This window comes from Camarhynchus parvulus, unplaced genomic scaffold (assembly GCF_901933205.1).
Source record: "Camarhynchus parvulus unplaced genomic scaffold, STF_HiC, whole genome shotgun sequence".
Taxonomy (NCBI): Eukaryota; Metazoa; Chordata; class Aves; order Passeriformes; family Thraupidae; genus Camarhynchus; species Camarhynchus parvulus.
The window spans coordinates 1-17,113 of record NW_022148373.1 but is presented as its reverse complement, the minus strand read 5'-3'; the positions used below and the strand labels follow the sequence as shown (position 1 = coordinate 17,113).

The 17,113-nt window shown below is 53.8% G+C and overlaps 2 protein-coding genes across 2 annotated transcripts; one reads left to right on the top strand and one right to left on the bottom strand.

Annotated features, from left to right (window-relative positions):
- Positions 1-491: 491 nt before the first annotated feature.
- On the bottom strand, positions 492-7,354 carry LOC115916667 (zinc finger protein 239-like). Its single transcript, XM_030970383.1, has 2 exons — positions 7,233-7,354; positions 492-1,555 (listed from the first exon to the last, which is right to left on the bottom strand). Exon 2 carries the CDS (start codon positions 1,542-1,544, stop codon positions 492-494), a length of 1,053 nt encoding a protein of 350 aa, XP_030826243.1. The 5' UTR covers positions 1,545-1,555; positions 7,233-7,354.
- A 720-nt stretch (positions 7,355-8,074) lies between these two features.
- Positions 8,075-12,173, top strand: LOC115916666 (zinc finger protein 180-like). Its single transcript, XM_030970382.1, is given in 6 exon segments — positions 8,075-8,145; positions 10,569-10,768; positions 10,922-11,121; positions 11,123-11,459; positions 11,462-11,788; positions 11,791-12,173. Coding segments are annotated over 6 exon segments (1,335 nt in total). The 3' UTR covers positions 11,991-12,173.
- Positions 12,174-17,113: the final 4,940 nt, after the last annotated feature.

The following is a 17,113-nucleotide window of genomic DNA, read 5'->3' as shown; positions in this document are numbered from 1 at the left end:
ATTTCTTACCCCCCAAAGACAGGGCAAAGGCAGGGCCGTGGAGTTTTTATAGGGTATCCCAAGGGTGGAGTTGGGGTTTGGGTCAGGGGAGGAGTTCTTGGCAACACAAGAAGGGTGAGATCAAATTCCTGCCTCTTAGCAACAGCAGCACTCCACACAGAACGTGTCCCCAAATCCTAAATTCCCTCTAAAACAACTGAGAAATTATGGAACTTCAGATATATTCGATCAATTTCCTTCATTTAACCCAGTTTTGAGTGTTTTCAAGGGATGAAGGTGAAGCAGAGGAAAATTAAGGCCAAACCAAAAGGAGAAGCAGCCAGGTGTGTTCCCAACATGGATCACAGGGAATGTGAGTGACCAGGGCTGTGCCCAAAGTGCCTCCTCCAGCGGGGGATGGAGCTGGAGCAGCGCACAAAGCTCTGCCCGCACCTCTTCCGCACTCGGGGCACTCGCAGGGCTTCCCTTTGGGTGCCTCCGTTGGTGTTGGGTCAAGGTAGAGCTCCTGGAGAAGCTCTTCCCACACTGGGGACACTCGTAGGGCCTCTCCCAGTGTGGATGGCGCCGCCGGTGGGTGATGAGGGGGTGGAGTTGTGCTTGAATCCCTTCCCACAGTCGGGGCATAGGAAGGGCCTCTCCTCTGTGTGAATCCGATAGTGCTGGAGGAGATAGGAGCTGGTCTTAAACCTCTTCCTGCATTTATCACACTCGTAGGGCCTCTCCCCAGTGTGGATGCGCCGGTGGGTGATGAGGGTGGAGTTGTGCTTGAATCCCTTCCCACAGTCGGGGCAGCGGAAGGGCCTCTCCTCCGTGTGAATCCGCTGATGTATGAGGAGATCAGAGCTGGTCTGAAACCTCTTCCCACAGTGGGGACACTCGTAGGGTCTCTCCCCAGTGTGGATGCGCTGGTGTTTACTCAGGGCGGAGATCCATCCAAAGCTCTTCCCACATTCCAAGCAGGTGTAGGGCCGTTCCCTGGTGTGGATAACCTCGTGCCGGATCAGGCTACTGCTCTGGCTGAAGCACTTCCCACATTCCCCACACTCATAGGGTTTTTCCCCAGTGTGGATCCGCTGGTGTTGCATCAGGCTCCCCCTCTGCCTGAAGCTCACCCCACACTCCCCACACTCGTAAGGCCGGTCCCGGGTGTGGATCCTCTGGTGTTGCATCAGTTGGTCCCTCTGCCTGAAGCTCTTCCCACACTCCTCACACTCAAAGGGCCGCTCCCCAGTGTGGATCACCTGGTGCCGCCTCAGGCTGGAGCTCCGGCTGAAACGCTTCCCACACTCCTCACACTCGTAGGGCCGTTCCCCAGTGTGGATCACCTGGTGCTTGATCAGGTCTAAGCTCCGACTAAAACCCTTCCCACATTCCAAGCACTTGTGGGGCTTCTCCCTGCCAAGAGGCTTTTCCACCAGCTCTGAGCTCCAGTTGGATCTCCGGCCGCCTTCCTGGCTCAGAGGGGCTCTTTGCTCCTCACAGCTCCCTGGGCTGGGTTTGCCACTCCTTGTGTGGGATCTCCAGGGCTTTTCCTCCTTCTCCATCTAGACACGCCCTGGGAATAAAAAGTCCTGGTTTGGGGAAAAAAACAAGATGAGAGTGTCTAGGACTGGGAGGTCCTCCTTGCCCAAGTTCATCTCAGTAAGTCATTGGGCATCTTGTGTCTGTAAGAACCTCCAAAACACCAAGATTCAGCACAAAAATCCTCCAAACCTCAAGACACAGATCAAAAACTCCCCAAATACCACGATTCAGCCAAAATCCCCTCTAAAATATATTCAGCATCCCCCCAAAAAAACAAAGCACCAACAATTAGGCCAGTAAAGCTCAAAAACACCAAGATTCACCCCCAGGAAATTAATGGAGCCCCCTCCCCAGTACCTACTGCACATGGAGGGGGGCAACGCTCCTGGGGCTGGGGTCGCAGGCTGCAGATACAGGGAGAGGTGGAACCTTGTGCTGCTTCCTCTTCCTGTTCCTCCTCCTGTGTCCCTACTCTTCCTCACACTCCTCTTACTCCTGCTATTCCTCCTTCTCCTGCACAATCCCACCTTCTCCTCCCATGTGCATCGTTTGACCCTTTTGTTCCTCAACCCTGCTTCTCCTTCCCTTCTCCTCCTGCCCCAGGCCCAGCACCCACTGCCGGCTCCCTCTTCCCCCCAAACCCACAGCATCCCACGCAGGGGCAGGGATGGAGCTGGGGCAGGTCGGGCTGGGGCAGCGCTGGGCTCTCGGCCGCTCCCGCCCGCACTCGGTCCCCACTGCAGCCGCTCCCGCCAGGACAGCGCGGGGGGGCCCGGCCTTGGCGCTGCCCCACTCCCACCTCCCCAAATTCCCCTCGCATTTGGACAACAGGGCATGGATGGCGTTGGTGTGCTGCAAAGGGATTGGGTGAAGGGGAGTGTGCAGCAATATGGTTAAGGCAAAAAGCTGCAGGAGGAATCTATGTGGGAAGGAAAAGGATGATGGAAAAGAGGAGGAAGAGAAAAATACTGAGGGTTGGGATGTTTTTCAGCAGGGTCTTAGCCTCAAAACTTGTCAGCCGATTCAGATCTTTTGTATCCCCGGTTTCCAGGAGAGGAAAACAAGGAGGCCAGGGTTTCAGGGGGTTTCTCTGTGGGGGGCAGCAGCAGCACCGGGCGCAGAGGTGCGGGACCGGGAGCACGGGCTGGGGGCCTGTGCCGAGCTGCGGGGCCGGGCCGGGGCTGTGGGGCAGCCGGGGCTCAGCGCCGGGCGCTGCCTGAGCCCACCAGCCCCGGGCAGGGCCGGCAGTGGCCCCCGGCCCCCAGGAGGCTGCGGGACGCCCCGGCCGCTGCCCGGCCCCGTGGAGCTGCCGGCCCTGCCCGCCGGGGGGCGCCTTTGGACACTGCGGCAGGACAGGGACCGGCTCTGGGATACGGGCTGGGGAGGGCACCCTGAGCACAGGGAGCAAGGAACATCTGGGAAATGGGGATTGCACATTTTAGCGTGGAGATTATCTTTTAAGGATTTTGTTAGGGTTACTGGAGATACAAATGATTTTGCAGAAAGCTCAGCAGCTGTCAGAGGATGAGCACCCACAGGCACTGAGGGGGCTGCAGGAGGGGCACAAGAAGGCCCTGCAGCACTTGGGCACAAAGGCACAGCAGGTGAATGCAAGAAGGGAGCAGAAAAAGGCCAAGCTGAAGGCAAAGGCCAGGGCACAGTTCCTACAGCCCCTGAGGGATCAACCCCAGGGCCCAAGGGGGCCCCAGCACCCAGGGCACGGGCTCGGCCACAAGCACCTGGCACAGGCATTGCCCTCCTCGGCAGGGGAGAGCCCACCCAAACAGCCCCTGGCAAGGAATCAGGGCTCCAGCTGCAGGGCACAAGGACACTGCAAGCAGAGACAGCAGCACCCGCAGGACCAGCAAGTCCACCCCTTGATGGACATGGACTGGCAGGGCTGTCACAGCTCCCATCACACCAGGGACCCTCCACACTGGAGCCCTTGAGAACATTCAGGTGGGTCTGCATTGAGAGGAGGCATTTTCTGATGGACACAGGGGCCTCTCAATCCACTCTGAATCTTAGACCTAACGGGGAAAAAGGCTAAAAATGTATTTGATTACTCAGGGGATAAGTGGGAAAGATGTATGGTTTTATTCAACCACTATTAGTAGATCTGGGAGATGGGTTTGAAATGCATGAATTTTTATTTGCTCCTAATTGTTATCATGATTTACTGGGAAGGGATTTGATCGCTAAACTCGAACACAAATTAATATTATAAAAGGTGATACAGAGGCCAGTTCTGTTGTACCTCTGTGTCAAATGTCTGGCAAGGCCCATGCTGAAGTGAACCCTGAAGTGTGGGCAGCCCCAGGGAAAGAGGGAAAATTAGATATGGAGTCTCTCCAAAGCACTCTGAAGCAACCAGGACAAGTGGTGTCTAAAAGCAACACCCTGTTCCAGGGGAGGGAAGGAAGGGCAATCAGACACAGCGCAGGTCACCGCCCCATGCTCAGCTCAACCCGCAGAGCTGTGGGTGCTTGTGAGAGCCTGGCACTGAAATGCCCTGAGCAGGAAGGCTTCAATATCTTCTGCTGACACCATGGCACCTAACAGGGGGGCAAAAGCAATTCTGACTGCTTCAGCAACCACTGGATCACTTATTAAGGTATTTAAACAAAGGGGGGCAGGGGAGCCCCGGGAAAGCTAAAATTGATATCGGCTGGATGGGGCGCCCGCTGAGAAGGAAAGGGGGGCGGAGCATGGGAGTTCTGGGCAGAACCCAAGATTTAACCTTGAAAGAAAAAAAATTTTGTTTGAATGGAAGAGAAAAAAGAAGAAAGGCAGGTGGTGAAAGAGAAGTGAAGGAGTCAGAAGAAGAGAGAAGAACCTAGGTGGGAGGAGAGAGGAGTGGCCTTTGGCTGGTTTTTGCATAGCATAGATTGACAAAGAGAGAAAAGAGACTGTGGTGGGAGAGCAATGGCTTCAGCAAAGAGTACCTGCTGTAGTGATGCAAGGCAGGGTAGAGAAAGAGAAAGAGAGAGGGTGGTGGTGTTGCTTTGGGAGAAATTTTAGATCCCAGGAGAAAATGGGGGACTGTGTCCCAAAAAAAAGTTGCTTTTATATTGGCAAAGCATCTAAAGAACCATAGCAGTTTTGTCCAGGAAAGTGGTGAGGGACTGAATGGAAGAAAAAGTCAAGGGCAATTTTTGGGTGGTGGTGTGGATAGTTAATGTGTTTCCTGGGGAACAGAAAGGGTTGATGAACTGGAATTGTATGAGGGGTGGTAATTGTGAGATAGTTGTTGGGTGGAAAGGGGGGGAGGAGGAAGAGGTTTTTTTTATTTTTGTGTGTTTTTATAGTTGTGTTATAAGTTTTTTTTTTTGTGGACTTGACAGGAGAAATGGACTAAGCTTAGGAAGACATTGGGACCTCCATAACCCCTGGCACTCCCAGAGCTCAGGTCAGGTAGAAAGAATAAATGGGGAAAGAAAGAAACACCTTTGGAAGCTGGTGATAGAAACCAAGATGCCACGGGTATAGCTTTTGCCATTGGCTAAGAAGAGACAGACCTAGGGCAGATATTCAATTATTCCCTGGATTGTGTTGGAATTTTACTGGAATTTACTAGGCAGGGGAGATAAGGGATGTAATTTAAGCAGTGTGGTAGAATTTTTTGTGAAATCTCTCCCACAGGAAGCTGGGCTGGCACAGAGCCTGCCCTGGGACTTTGCTGTTCCCAACACCCAGCCAGGACATCGGCTCCTGCCTAAGGAGTGCAAAGCAGCACCACTGCTGGCCAAGGGGCCCATGCCAAGTGGCCCTGAGGCCACAAACAGCCGCCAGCACAGCTCAACACGGGCGGACCCCTCAGCCTGGCCTCAAGGGCTCTGAAGCCCCGGAGATTTGCACTTCCCGCCTGCAGCACCAGGATGGGAGGCCGCCCCTGAGCCTGCCCTGAAGGCAACGCAGCAGCAGCCAGGGCTCCACAGCGGGCCAAGCCCCTGCGCCTGCCCACACATCCTCTGCTGGAATCCTCTGCAATCCTGGCCACCCTCCTCTGCCATCTCCAGCCACCGGGGCCAAGCCTTGCTGCCACTGCTGCAGCTTCAGCGCTGGCTGCGCCTGCACTGCCACAGCTGCTGGGGAACACCACGGCACAATTCCACTCTGGGGCTCACTCACACCCACACACTGGGCTGCCTGCCATTGCACTGCTGCAAAATGGACCGATTTTGGTTCTTTTCAATCTTCCTTCTCTGCTCAGAAAGGTTTCTCTACTCAAAGGTTTGCCTTTGGGGAAAGGAATTTTAAAGGTTTTATTTAAGGGATGTTACACCACTCAATGGAGATGAGTTTAACATCCCAACAGACTGGGAATAGCCCAAAAGACACCCACAGAGATAACGAGCAGCAACAAAACATCAACGCCCAGCAGCAAACAGCAACCAACAGCTACCCCAGACACTGCCCCCGGCACAGCTGGAGACACCTGGGCTGGAAAAGGCTGAGAAGGAAATCCAGGAGTGGGGACCGAATTCACATCAGAGGGGAAGAAATCCGGGTCCAACAGGAAACCAAATACTAAAAACTTACACAACTTGGAAGCAATGAACATTAAAGCAGTGGATTTACATTGGTTCAGACGACAGAAAGTTTAGGAAAAATCGAGTAAAACTCACATGGCATGGAATGATTTTCTCTGCACAGCCGGGCTATTTGTGAAAGAAATTATTTCTGTTGCACATCCTGGCCAGAACCAAGTAATGCCTTGACTCTCTAACACTAAAGAGATTCTTGGAGAGTTTTTGTTTTCCCTGCAGTTTCAGTGACAAAATTACAACATGAGAAAAATTTTTCATAATATTCCCACTTTATATTGTCAGGTAGGTTTGGGACAGAAGTGTGAGAATCAATTTTTGGTCTGGGTTTTTCCATGTTCGCCTTTATGTTGCATTTTGCAAAACTGAAGAGCTTTAACCGTAATACTTTTAACTCGTAAATAGTTAATACTTTTTTAAAAAAGCAGATTCTGGGGGGCCACATGTGACTCACCAGATGGCTGCCCTGCAAGAGAAGCTTCATTCCAGGCAGCCTGCAGAGGAGCTTTAGAAATGCAAATGAACACTGCTGGGCAAAGCGTGGACAATGTACCTGGGTCTCTTGCCTGGGGCAGGAATTGGGCTGATTCCCTCTGCCCCTCACCCCAAGCTCTGCCTGCCTGCACTGATGGAATTTGCACAGCTCAAGGCAGAGCCCAGGGGGAGGATATCTGACCCTGCCACAGAAACGGGTGAAGCTGCAAAGGGAAACAGCAAATGGAGAATGTGGGGAAAACTTCACTATAAATAAATGGGGGGGAATCATCCCTCTGCCCACTCCAACATGTGCTGTCACTGTCTGTGTTATACAGGGTATATTAGAGCACTGGGGATGTTTTGCTACCAAAAATTCAGGGAAATCAGTTGGGAATCCAAGTATTTGATGATTTAATTAGAGAAAAGCAGTCAATTGATGCAGCCCGGGCACGGGGCAGCCACCTCTGTCCCAGCCACAGGAACCGGGCCGAGCCAGCGCTGCTCCGGCAGCGGCTCCTGCCGAGGCAGCGGCCGCAAGGAGACCGCGGGCAGCCGCTCCCGCAGCGCCCTCACGCCAGCGGCAACACGCGCCGGACACGGCACAACGAACCCGCCTGAGCCCCCTGCCGCCCCCGAGGCCCGCAGCCAGCCCCGAGCCCCCGCACAACCCAGCGCGGCTCCCACCTGCGCTGCGGCCGCCTCCGAGCTCCGCCGCCGCCTCACCGCGCTCCGGCCGCTGCCGCCGCTCCCGGGCCCGCACACACGCTCCGCCAATGGCGCCGCTGCCCAGCCACGGCTGCCCTCAGCCCGCCCCCGGGGCCCTGCTCCGCCCCGCTCCCACCAATCAGCGCGCCACAACCACGACTGACGGCACCACCGCCCAATCGCAGCCAGGGCCGGGCTCTGCACACGGCACAGCCCCGCCCCGCGCTCTCAGGGCCCCCCGGGCTGCGTGAGGGCAAAGCCGGAGCTGAGGAACAGCCCTGGAACGGGCCCGGGCCCGAGGGGGATTGAGCTGAAAACACAAACAAACTTCTCCGCGGCTCCCGCCACGGCTTTCCCGGCACTGCGGCTCCGGTGGCTCCGGCTCAGCGGGAAGCCCTGGAGCCTCACTTCTCCTACCCCTAATTAGGAGCATCAGGGCATCGCTTTGGTTTCCCCCAAAAAGGGAAAACCGCCCCCCTCACTGCAAGTCCTTTCTTTAAAAAAAGTCTCTTAGGAAGCATAGTTTCTATTTAAATTTTTTTTAAAATAACCTAAAACTAAATTTAACCCGCTACTTAAGAGAATTAATACAACAGTACTTTCTAACACAAGACATATAATATTCATTCTAATATTTGTGAAAACCCAATCACAAAATATGCATTTTTCACAAGTGTAATCCCTCTTACTTCCAATCTCTCCCAGTATGGTCCCAGCTGCCTCCAGCGTGGTTCCAGTTGCTTCCTAGATCAGCCCAGTCAGTCCCAGTATGATGCCATTTGCTGCCAGCGTGCTCCCAGTTGCTCCCAGTCAGGCCCAGTATGGGGGATGATGTGCAGGGTGTGTTCCCAGTCACTCTCAGATCCTCCCAGTATGAGTCCAGTCCCTCCCAGTATGATCCAAAGATGAGCCCAGTGTGCTCCCAGTCCCTGCCAGTATGAACCAGTTGTGCTCCACATGGTTCCAGTTGCTCTCTTTCACCCTCACTTTTCTTCCAGTCCCTCCCAGTATCTCCCAGTGTAGCCCAGTTCCCTCCAGCATCTTTCCAGTTCCTTCCAGTATGATCCCATTTGCTCCCAAGCACTCCCAGTCAGCCTCAGTGTAGTGGCACTCACTGCCAGGATGATCCCAGTCACCTCCAGCATGATCCCAGTTCATCCCAGTAGAAGCCCAGCAGTTTCCAATCGCCCCAGCATGCAGCCAGTCACTCCCAGTTCCTCCCAGTTGCTCCTAGCATGATCCCAGTTGCTCACAGCTACTCCCAGTCACCCTCAGCACAATCCCAGTAACTCCCAGTATATCCCATTTGCCCCTAACATGGTCTCAATTGCCCCCCTGCAGACTCCTACTCACTCCCAGCATGATCCCAGTATGATCCCAGTGTCCATCAGTGCAATCACAGTCTGCCCTGGCATGGCAGTGTGATCCCAGTATGATGTCAGTACAAACCCAGTACAGTCCCAGTCACTCCCAGTACGATCCCAGTCCAGCCCAGTCCCTGGCAGCGCTGCCACTGCTGGGATCCCCCAGCCCTGTGTGCGTTCCCCCCTGGCGGATGTGCCCAGAGGAGCCCCAAGGGCTGGCAGTGCCCAGGCAGGGGCCCCAGCAAGGCCCAGTTGGGATGTGCAGCCCCCAGTTTGCCCAGTTTGCCTCTCCTTTGGCCCGGGCCGGCTTCCCCCCGCGGGCAGCGGCTGGGAGCAGCCGAGAGCCCCGCGCTGCCCATCCCGAGCTGTCCCGGCTCCATCGCCGCTCCTGCCGCGGGCTGCGAGGGCTGCGGGAACGGGGCACCGAGGGTGTGGCTGCTGCTGGGGGAGGAGGAGGAGGGAGGGAAGGGCAGGGATGGAGGGGGAGGAGGAGGCAGGGGAGGGGGAGGAGGAGGAGAAGGAGGAGGGATGAAGGAGGAGAGAGGGCAGCGATGGAAGGAGGAGAAGGAGGTGGGGGGTTAGGGAGGAGGAGGAGGAGGAGAAGGGATGGAAGGGGAGGGATGGAAGAGGAGAAGGAGGTGGAGATAAGACAGAGGAGGAGAGGAGGAGGGAGATGGAAGAGGAGGAGCGGGAGGAAGAGGAAGAGGAGGGACAAAGGCGGATCAAGGCTGAGCAGAGGGAACCACGCTGTCCGCCCTGCCTGAATTCGCAGCCCCCACCTGTGGGATCATCGCCCCCAATCGCACAGTGAGCGGGGACGGGGATCCCGGCCCGATATCCCGGGGGTCCCTGGGTTGGGTTTTTTGGGGGGATGTTTGGAGAATGAAGAAGTGCAAGGCTGAGCGGAAAAGGCCCCTCGGGGGGACATCGGGGGGCGGCGGTGGCGGCTGCCGGCAGAGGCAGCCTGGAGGAGCAGAGCCCTGTGTCCCCCAGGAGCCCAAAGTGGGGAGCCCAGAGAGGGGGGAGCGCCGCCATTGGCGGGAGCCTCAAGAGGCTGGAGAGGGGCAGGGGGGACTCCTTGGAGCCGCTGCAGCCCAGAGCAGAGAATGAGGGGAGAAGGGAGCCCGGGAGCCCAAAGAGCCCCGGCATCCCGAAATGGGGAGAGCCAAGAGGGGGGAGCTTTTGGCATTGCTGGGACTGCCAGCAGCCTGGGCAGGGCGGGCACCCAGGAGAAGGGGGACCCCCAATCCAAGCGTGACCCCAGCAGCTGGGACAGGGGGGAACCCCCGAACACCAGAGGGGAGGGACCAGGGACGGGGAACTCCTGGGAGGCTTTTTCAGGGCTGAATCTTGGTGTTTGGGAGGTTTTTCTGGAGCCCAGATGGCCGGTGACTTGTAGAGATGGACTCGGGCAGAGGGACCTTCAAACTCAACGTGTGTTGGGGAAGATGAAACAGGAAAGCCTTATAAATATGATTGTCTGGCAAAAGATTTTGGGAATATAGAAACTATAAGCAAGATTGAAATGAAAGCAAGCTTTTAGATACCTTAGTTACTGAACAACTGGAAAACAATGGTGTGGCCCACTGAAGGTAATCCCCTTTTGATGAAACAATTCCCTCTGCTTGCAGACAGGTCCAAGGGTCAGAGCAGACCCTACTAGCTCAGCAGAAGGGGTCCAAAGAGGCGTTTTTAGGGTTTAAAATGTAACACAGTATGGTGATGTAATGATTCTTACAGGCTGTATGTAAATGCTATAGGATTTGTATCTTGTACTAGATTGGTTAGTGAGAAATAGAATATTCAACACAGAAGAAGATTTATTGTATTGTAACAGGAACCTTACTCTCTTACGCTCTTCCCCTCTTACTCTCTCACCCTCTCATCCTCTCTACCCCTCTCTTCTCTCGGGCCTGCTCCGAGCTGTGGCTGGCAGCTCCCAGCAGGGCCCTGCACCCAGGCCCTTTGCAATAAACCGCAAGTTCCACAGCCTGGCTTCAGAGATCTCTCGTCTCCGTCCGTCCCGACCGTGCTACCCCCCACCGCTCCTACAAACGTGCTCATCCCTTGTTTTCCCCAAACCAGGATTTCCCATTGCCAAGCCCTGGGAGGCTGCGAGGAAGAGGAAGATGCCCCGGGACACTGAGGCAGGTGAGGAGGAAGTCAGTGCCCCTTTCCCCTCTGTGCTGCTCCATCTCCCAGCCCAGCACGGCCCCGGCTGCAGCACAGCCCTGGGGGGATCTCCTTGCCCTTGCCTGTGGCACGGAGGCAAATGCCATCGTGTCCTTGTCCTTCCTCCCCCAGAGCAGGAGCTGAGCATGGAGAGCAGGGAGGACAAATGCCCGCGGCAGAACCTGGTGGAAGAGGCCGTTTTGAGCGGCTCCACGGCGCAGGAAGCCAACGGGGAGGAAAAGGCCCGGAGATGCCGCACGAGGAGGGGCTGCAAACGCAGCTGGCGGGGATGTGAGGGGGAAAGAGCCAGCCTGGGCCGGGAAGGCGGCCGCGAGATGGAGCCAGAGCTCGGAGCTGGTGCTCCATGAGCAGCTCCATGATGGGGAGAAGCCCCACACGTGTGGGGAGTGTGGGAAGAGCTTCAGGTGGAACTCCAACCTGATCAGGCACCAGAGGATCCACACTGGGGAACGGCCCTACGAGTGTGGGGAGTGTGGGAAGAGCTTCAGGTGGAGCTCCACCCTGATCAAGCACCAGATCCACACTACACTAGAAGCCCTACGAAGTGTGGAGTGTGGGAAGAGCTTCAGCCAGAGCTCCAACCTGATCAAGCACCAGAGGACCCACACTGGGGAGAAGCCCTACGAGTGTGGGGAGTGTGGGAAGAGCTTCAGCAGAGCTCCAGCCTGATCAAGCACCAGAGGACCCACACTGGGGAGAGGCCCTACGAGTGTTCCGAGTGTGGGAAGTGCTTCACATTCATATCACACCAGAACCCACACTGGAAGCCCTACAAGTGTTCAAATGTAGGAAGAGGTTTCAAGACCAGCTCCCATCTCCTCCAGCACTATCGGATTCACACAGAGGAGAGGCCCTTCCAATGCCCCGACTGTGGGAAGGGATTCAAGCACAACTCCACCCTCATCACCCACCAGCGCATCCACACAGGGGAGAGGCCCTACGAGTGTGATAAATGCAGGAAGAGGTTTCAGACCAGCTCCATCTCCTCCAGCACTATCGGATTCACACAGAGGAGAGGCCCTTCCGCTGCCCCGACTGTGGGAAGGGATTCAAGCACAACTCCCACCTCATCACCCACCGGCGCATCCACACTGGGGAGAGGCCCTACGAGTGTCCCCAGTGTGGGAAGAGCTTCTCCAGGAGCTCTAACTTGACCCAACACCAACGGAGGCACCACTAAGGGAAGCCCTGCGAGTGCCCCGAGTGCGGGAAGAGCTTCGTGCGCTGCTCCAGCTCCATCCCCCACTGGAGGAGGCACTTTGGGCACAGCCCTGGTCACTCACATTCCCTGTGATCCATGTTGGGAACACACCTGGCTGCTTCTCCTTTTGGTTTGGCCTTAATTTTTTTCTTCTCCATGTCTTTCCACTCCAAAAGCCAAGAGGGATCGATCTGTCACCTCAAAACCACTCAAATCCCATGAAAAAAATCTGAAAAGTTTAACCCAAAAAATTCTCATATCCCACCTTAAACTGGAATTGATGGTTTATTTTTGGAGGATTTTGTGGATTTTGGTCATAAATCAGTCCGAAGTTACGTGCAAACTAAAACCAGAACATTTAATTCATACAGGCTCAATCCCCCCTCAAAATGTCTTGTTCCCACCCTAAAAACTCCCCCCGTCCTGTGCCAAACTCACGCTGACCCCACCCCAGGGTGAGATGGGGTTGGGAAGAGGGTTGGGAGAAATGGGATCCAAATTTGGAGTGGTGGGGATGGGGATTGTATGGGGGGGCGGGGAGGGTGGGATGTATCTGATAATAAATAAAACGTTTCAGAGTTACTGATTTCTGTCCCATTCATTTTCAGTCCAGTTCTGTTGAAGGATTCAAGCACAACTCCACCCTCGTCAAGCACCGACGCATCCACACTGGGGAGAAGCCCTACGAGTGTCCCCAGTGTGGGAAGAGCTTCTCACAGAGCTCTAACTTGACCCGACACCAACGCAGGCACCGGTAAGGGAAGCCCTGTGAGCACCACGAGTGCGGGCAGAGCTTCGTGCGCTGCTCCAGCTCCATCCCCCACTAGAGGAGGCACTTTGGGCACAGCCCTGGTCACTCACATTCCCTGTGATCCATGTTGGGACCATACCTGGCTGCTTCTACTTTTCATTTCCCATTAATTTTTTTATCCCCTCTCTCTCTCTGCAGTCCAAAAGCCATGGGGGATGGATCTGTCACCTCAAATCCCAGGGAAAACAGCTCAATCTTACCCCAGAAGGGCTCAAACCCACCTCAAAAAACTCAATCCCACGCCAAACTCACTCAATTCCACAGCCACCAGGCTGAGATGGGGTTGGGAGGTGATTTAGAGTAGTGGGATCTCAATTAGAGTGGTGGGACGGGGATTGTGTGGGGCTGGGTGTGTGGGATGTATTTGATAGCAAATAAAACTCTGAGACTGACTGATTTCCTTCCTGTTCATGTTCAGTCCATTGCAGTTCTGTTTGCAGAGTGCCACCTTCTCAGCTCATTGTGTTGTGTCCCCCTTTCTCTCCTGCCTCTCTTTGCCTGCTCTGTTTCTCTCTGTCTCCCTTGACCCACAGACCACCAGAGACCCTCCCCTGATTTAACTGACCCAGGCACCACCAGAGACCCTCCCTATATTTAATTGCCTCAGGGACCACCAAATACCCTCCTTTGATTTATTGCCCCAGTGACCACCAAAGACCCTCCCCTGATTTAACTGCCCCCTTCCCTGATTTAATTGACCCCTTCCCTGATTTAATTGACCCTGCTGTCCCCACAGACCCTCCCCTGATTATTATTTTATTTCCCAATTATTATTTTCATTCCCAGTCCCAGCAGCTGAAGTCCTGAAGGCTGGCAGGGAAATGTCTCTGTAGGATTTTGCTCCATTTGCCTTCAAGGGCGGTAACATCTTTTCCTGGCTGGGAGCTGGAATTCCAGACTTTTGGAATGTGTGCAGGGCAATACGGACTGGGATCAAACATGGACTGGGATCCAATAGGGGTTGGGATCAAATATGGACTAGGATCAAACAGGGACTGGGATCAGATAGGGACTGGGATCCTACAGAGTGGGATCAAATACAGACTGGGATCAGATAGGAACGCAGATCAAACATGGACTGGGATCTAATATTGACTGGCGTCAAATATGGACTGGGATCAAATATGGACTGGGATCCTGTGGATTGGGATCCTATGGATTGGGACCATACAGACTGGGATCAAATAGGGACTGGGATAAAGTATGGACTGGGATCAAATATGGACTGGGATCAAATATGGGCTGGGATCAAATGTGGACTGGGATAATCCTGACTGGGATAAAGTAGACAGAGATTATATAGACTGGATCAAATATGGACTGGGATCCTGTAGATTGGGATCCTATGGATTGGGACCATACAGACTAGGATAAACTGGACTGGGATCAAGTATGGACTGGGATCAAATATGGACTGGGATCCTACAGACTGAGATAAACTGGACTGAGATTATATAAACTAGGATCAAATATGGACTTGGATTAAATATGGACTGGGACCATCCGGACCAGGACGGCTGAACCAGTTCTCCCAGTTGTCCCTAGCATAGTCTTAGGCACTCCCAGTATGATCCCAGTCTCTCCCAGCAGGGCCCCAGTCACTCCCACTTGCCCCCAGTGTGTTCCCAGTTCCCCCAGCACATTCCCAGTCGCTCCCAGTCTGGTCCCAGTCCCACAACCATATGGTCTCAGACCCTCCCAGTATATCCCAGTTGCCCTGAACATCCTGGCAGTCATTGCCAGGCACTCCCAGTCACCTCAGCGTTGTTCACTTGCCCCCAGTTTTATCCCAGTTGCTCCCAGTTCCTCTAATTATGTCCCCAGTTGGCTCCCAGCATGGGCCTGGTAGCTCCCAGTAACCCCCAGTCAGGGTCCAATCACACCCACTCTGCTCCCAGTATGATTGTAGCCACTCCCAGTATGATCCCAGTCACTCGCAGTCTAATCCCAGTTGCTCCCAGGCACTCCCAGTACAATTCCAGTGCCTCCAGTGTGATCCCAGTTGCTCCCTGTCAATGCCAGCATTACCCCCAGTAGCCTCCAGTATGATCCCAGTGACTCCCTGTCTCTCCCAGTTAATCCCAGTTGCTTCCAGCGTGTTCCCAGTCACTCCCACCTCTTCCCAGTTGCTTTCAGCACCATTCCAGTTGCTCCCAGTCACTCCAAGTCTGATGCCAGTGCCCCCAGAGTGATCCCAGTTGCTCCCAGCATGGGCCCAGCTGTTCCCAGTCTGCTTCCATCACTCCACTATGGGTACAGACACTCCCAGTATGGTCCCAGTTAAACCCAGTTGTCCCTGCTCTAGTCTCAGTCACTCCCCGTATGATCCCAGTCCCTCCCAGTATGATCCCACTCACGCCCAGTTGCCCCCATTGTGCTCCCAGTTTTCCCCAGCATGGTCCCGGTTGTTCCCTGTGTGGTTCCAGTCCCCCCAGTGTGGTTCCAGACACTCCCAGTATATCCCAGTTTTGCCCAGCATGTCTGTAGTCACTTCCAGACACTGCCAGTGGCCCCAGTAAGGTGTTAGTTATCCCAGTATGATCCCCCAGTCATGCCCAAAATATCCCAGTTGCCTCCAGCAGGCATCCATTCCTTCCCAGTTCCTCCAGTTTGCTTGCAGCATCATCCCAGTTTCCCTCAGTTGCTCTGTCAGGATCCATCCTAGTGAACGGATGACCTGATGGTTTGTAGGAGCGATCTCCAGGTGCAAAAGAACCGACACAGTACAATGGGGTTTGCAGTGATAATCAAAACAAATGCAGTTTTATTGAAATTACCACAGCAAAAATGCGATAGAGGGATTAAGGCAGACAAAAAGATAGAGAAAGAGAGAGAGGGGAGAGAGAGGGGATATAGCTACCAATGTAGAGATGAAGTGCTTTGGTCCAGTCCAGTCAAGGATCCACCTGTTACGTCGGGGAGATCTCAAAATCTCTCGCTAACTCAGAGGTTTTTATTATTGAAAATTGTGAGGGGGGGGAAACAGATACAATAAGGAATAGATGTAACAGGCAGTCCATGTTCTCAGCAATGAGCAAGAGCCATTGTTCTCATGGTCCAGCGGTCACAACCTGCAGGCAAACATCTCGCTTTGGTCAGCTTGCCTCCCCCACACACCTGCCCCGGGCTGGGGGTTTCAGTCCCAGCCCTTGGAAGGAGCAGAGGGGCCTTTTCACATGGGGGTTTCATGTCTCAGTCCTTGATGGAGAGGCTCCTTACATCTCAGTCTGTCTGTCACGGTGGTTGGAAAACAGGTGAGGGTCTTCTGTGGGAGACCACCCAGAACTCAGGAGAAGTCCAGCCAGGCCGAGAGGTGGGACAGCTCCCAAGGCTGTTGTTGCAAAAAGGGCACGGTGCTCCCTTCTTCTTCTCATTGGGCTCAGTGTAGCATCCAGCAAACAACACCTGTGAAAACAATGGCTTAGCAACGCTCTCAGGTCTCAGGCACATGACTTTCTCCTTTGGAGCCAGAGATTTAAGACAGGGGGGGTCTTCTCTTCAGTGGTCCCCCAGTGACGATCGTGAGGCAGATGAGGGAAAATTCGGACAGACTCTCACACGACCCCGTGACTCACGATTGCCTTGAGGGATCTTCATCAGCAGAACTCTGGAGTGTCGTTGATGAGTCTGCAGAACTCGCTGTACGTTGGTAGTATAACCCGGAAAAATAGGGGTGACAGAAAGAGAGGAAAAAGAGAGAGAGAGAAGGAAAAGAAAGGATAGGAAAAGGAGGGGGAAAGGTAAACAATAAAGAAACATAATTAAGATTGATTATCATAACAATTTTCACAAATGGTTGATTAATAAAACAATATTACTTTTATAACAATTTTCAAATGGTTAAAACAAGTCACAAATAATCAAAAGCAAAAGCAATAAACAAATCATAATACAAGCATTAACTTTAAAAATTGATTTTCTAAAACAATTCACTAAAAATTGAAAGTAATTCTCACAAAATCATAAATGGAAATTAAGGATTTCTCAAAAACACATATGCTTCATTCATAAGTGCCTTGTGTCAAAGTCTTGGGGATGTCCACAGTGTAGAGGACATCAGCCAAGCTGTGTGCATTAACTATAGATATCAGTCTTGTCAGCTGTTTCATGCTCCAATTCATAACGAATAGGACTGCTGATAAAATAAAACCAAACAGAATTGGTATCAAAAGGATAACAATGGGATGACACACGCTGTTCAGGACACCCGTGGCAGTAGGAGACCACCTAAAAGAGTATCCCACCACCTGTGCTGGCATCTTTCTCCACTCTTTCCATGACACGGTGTATC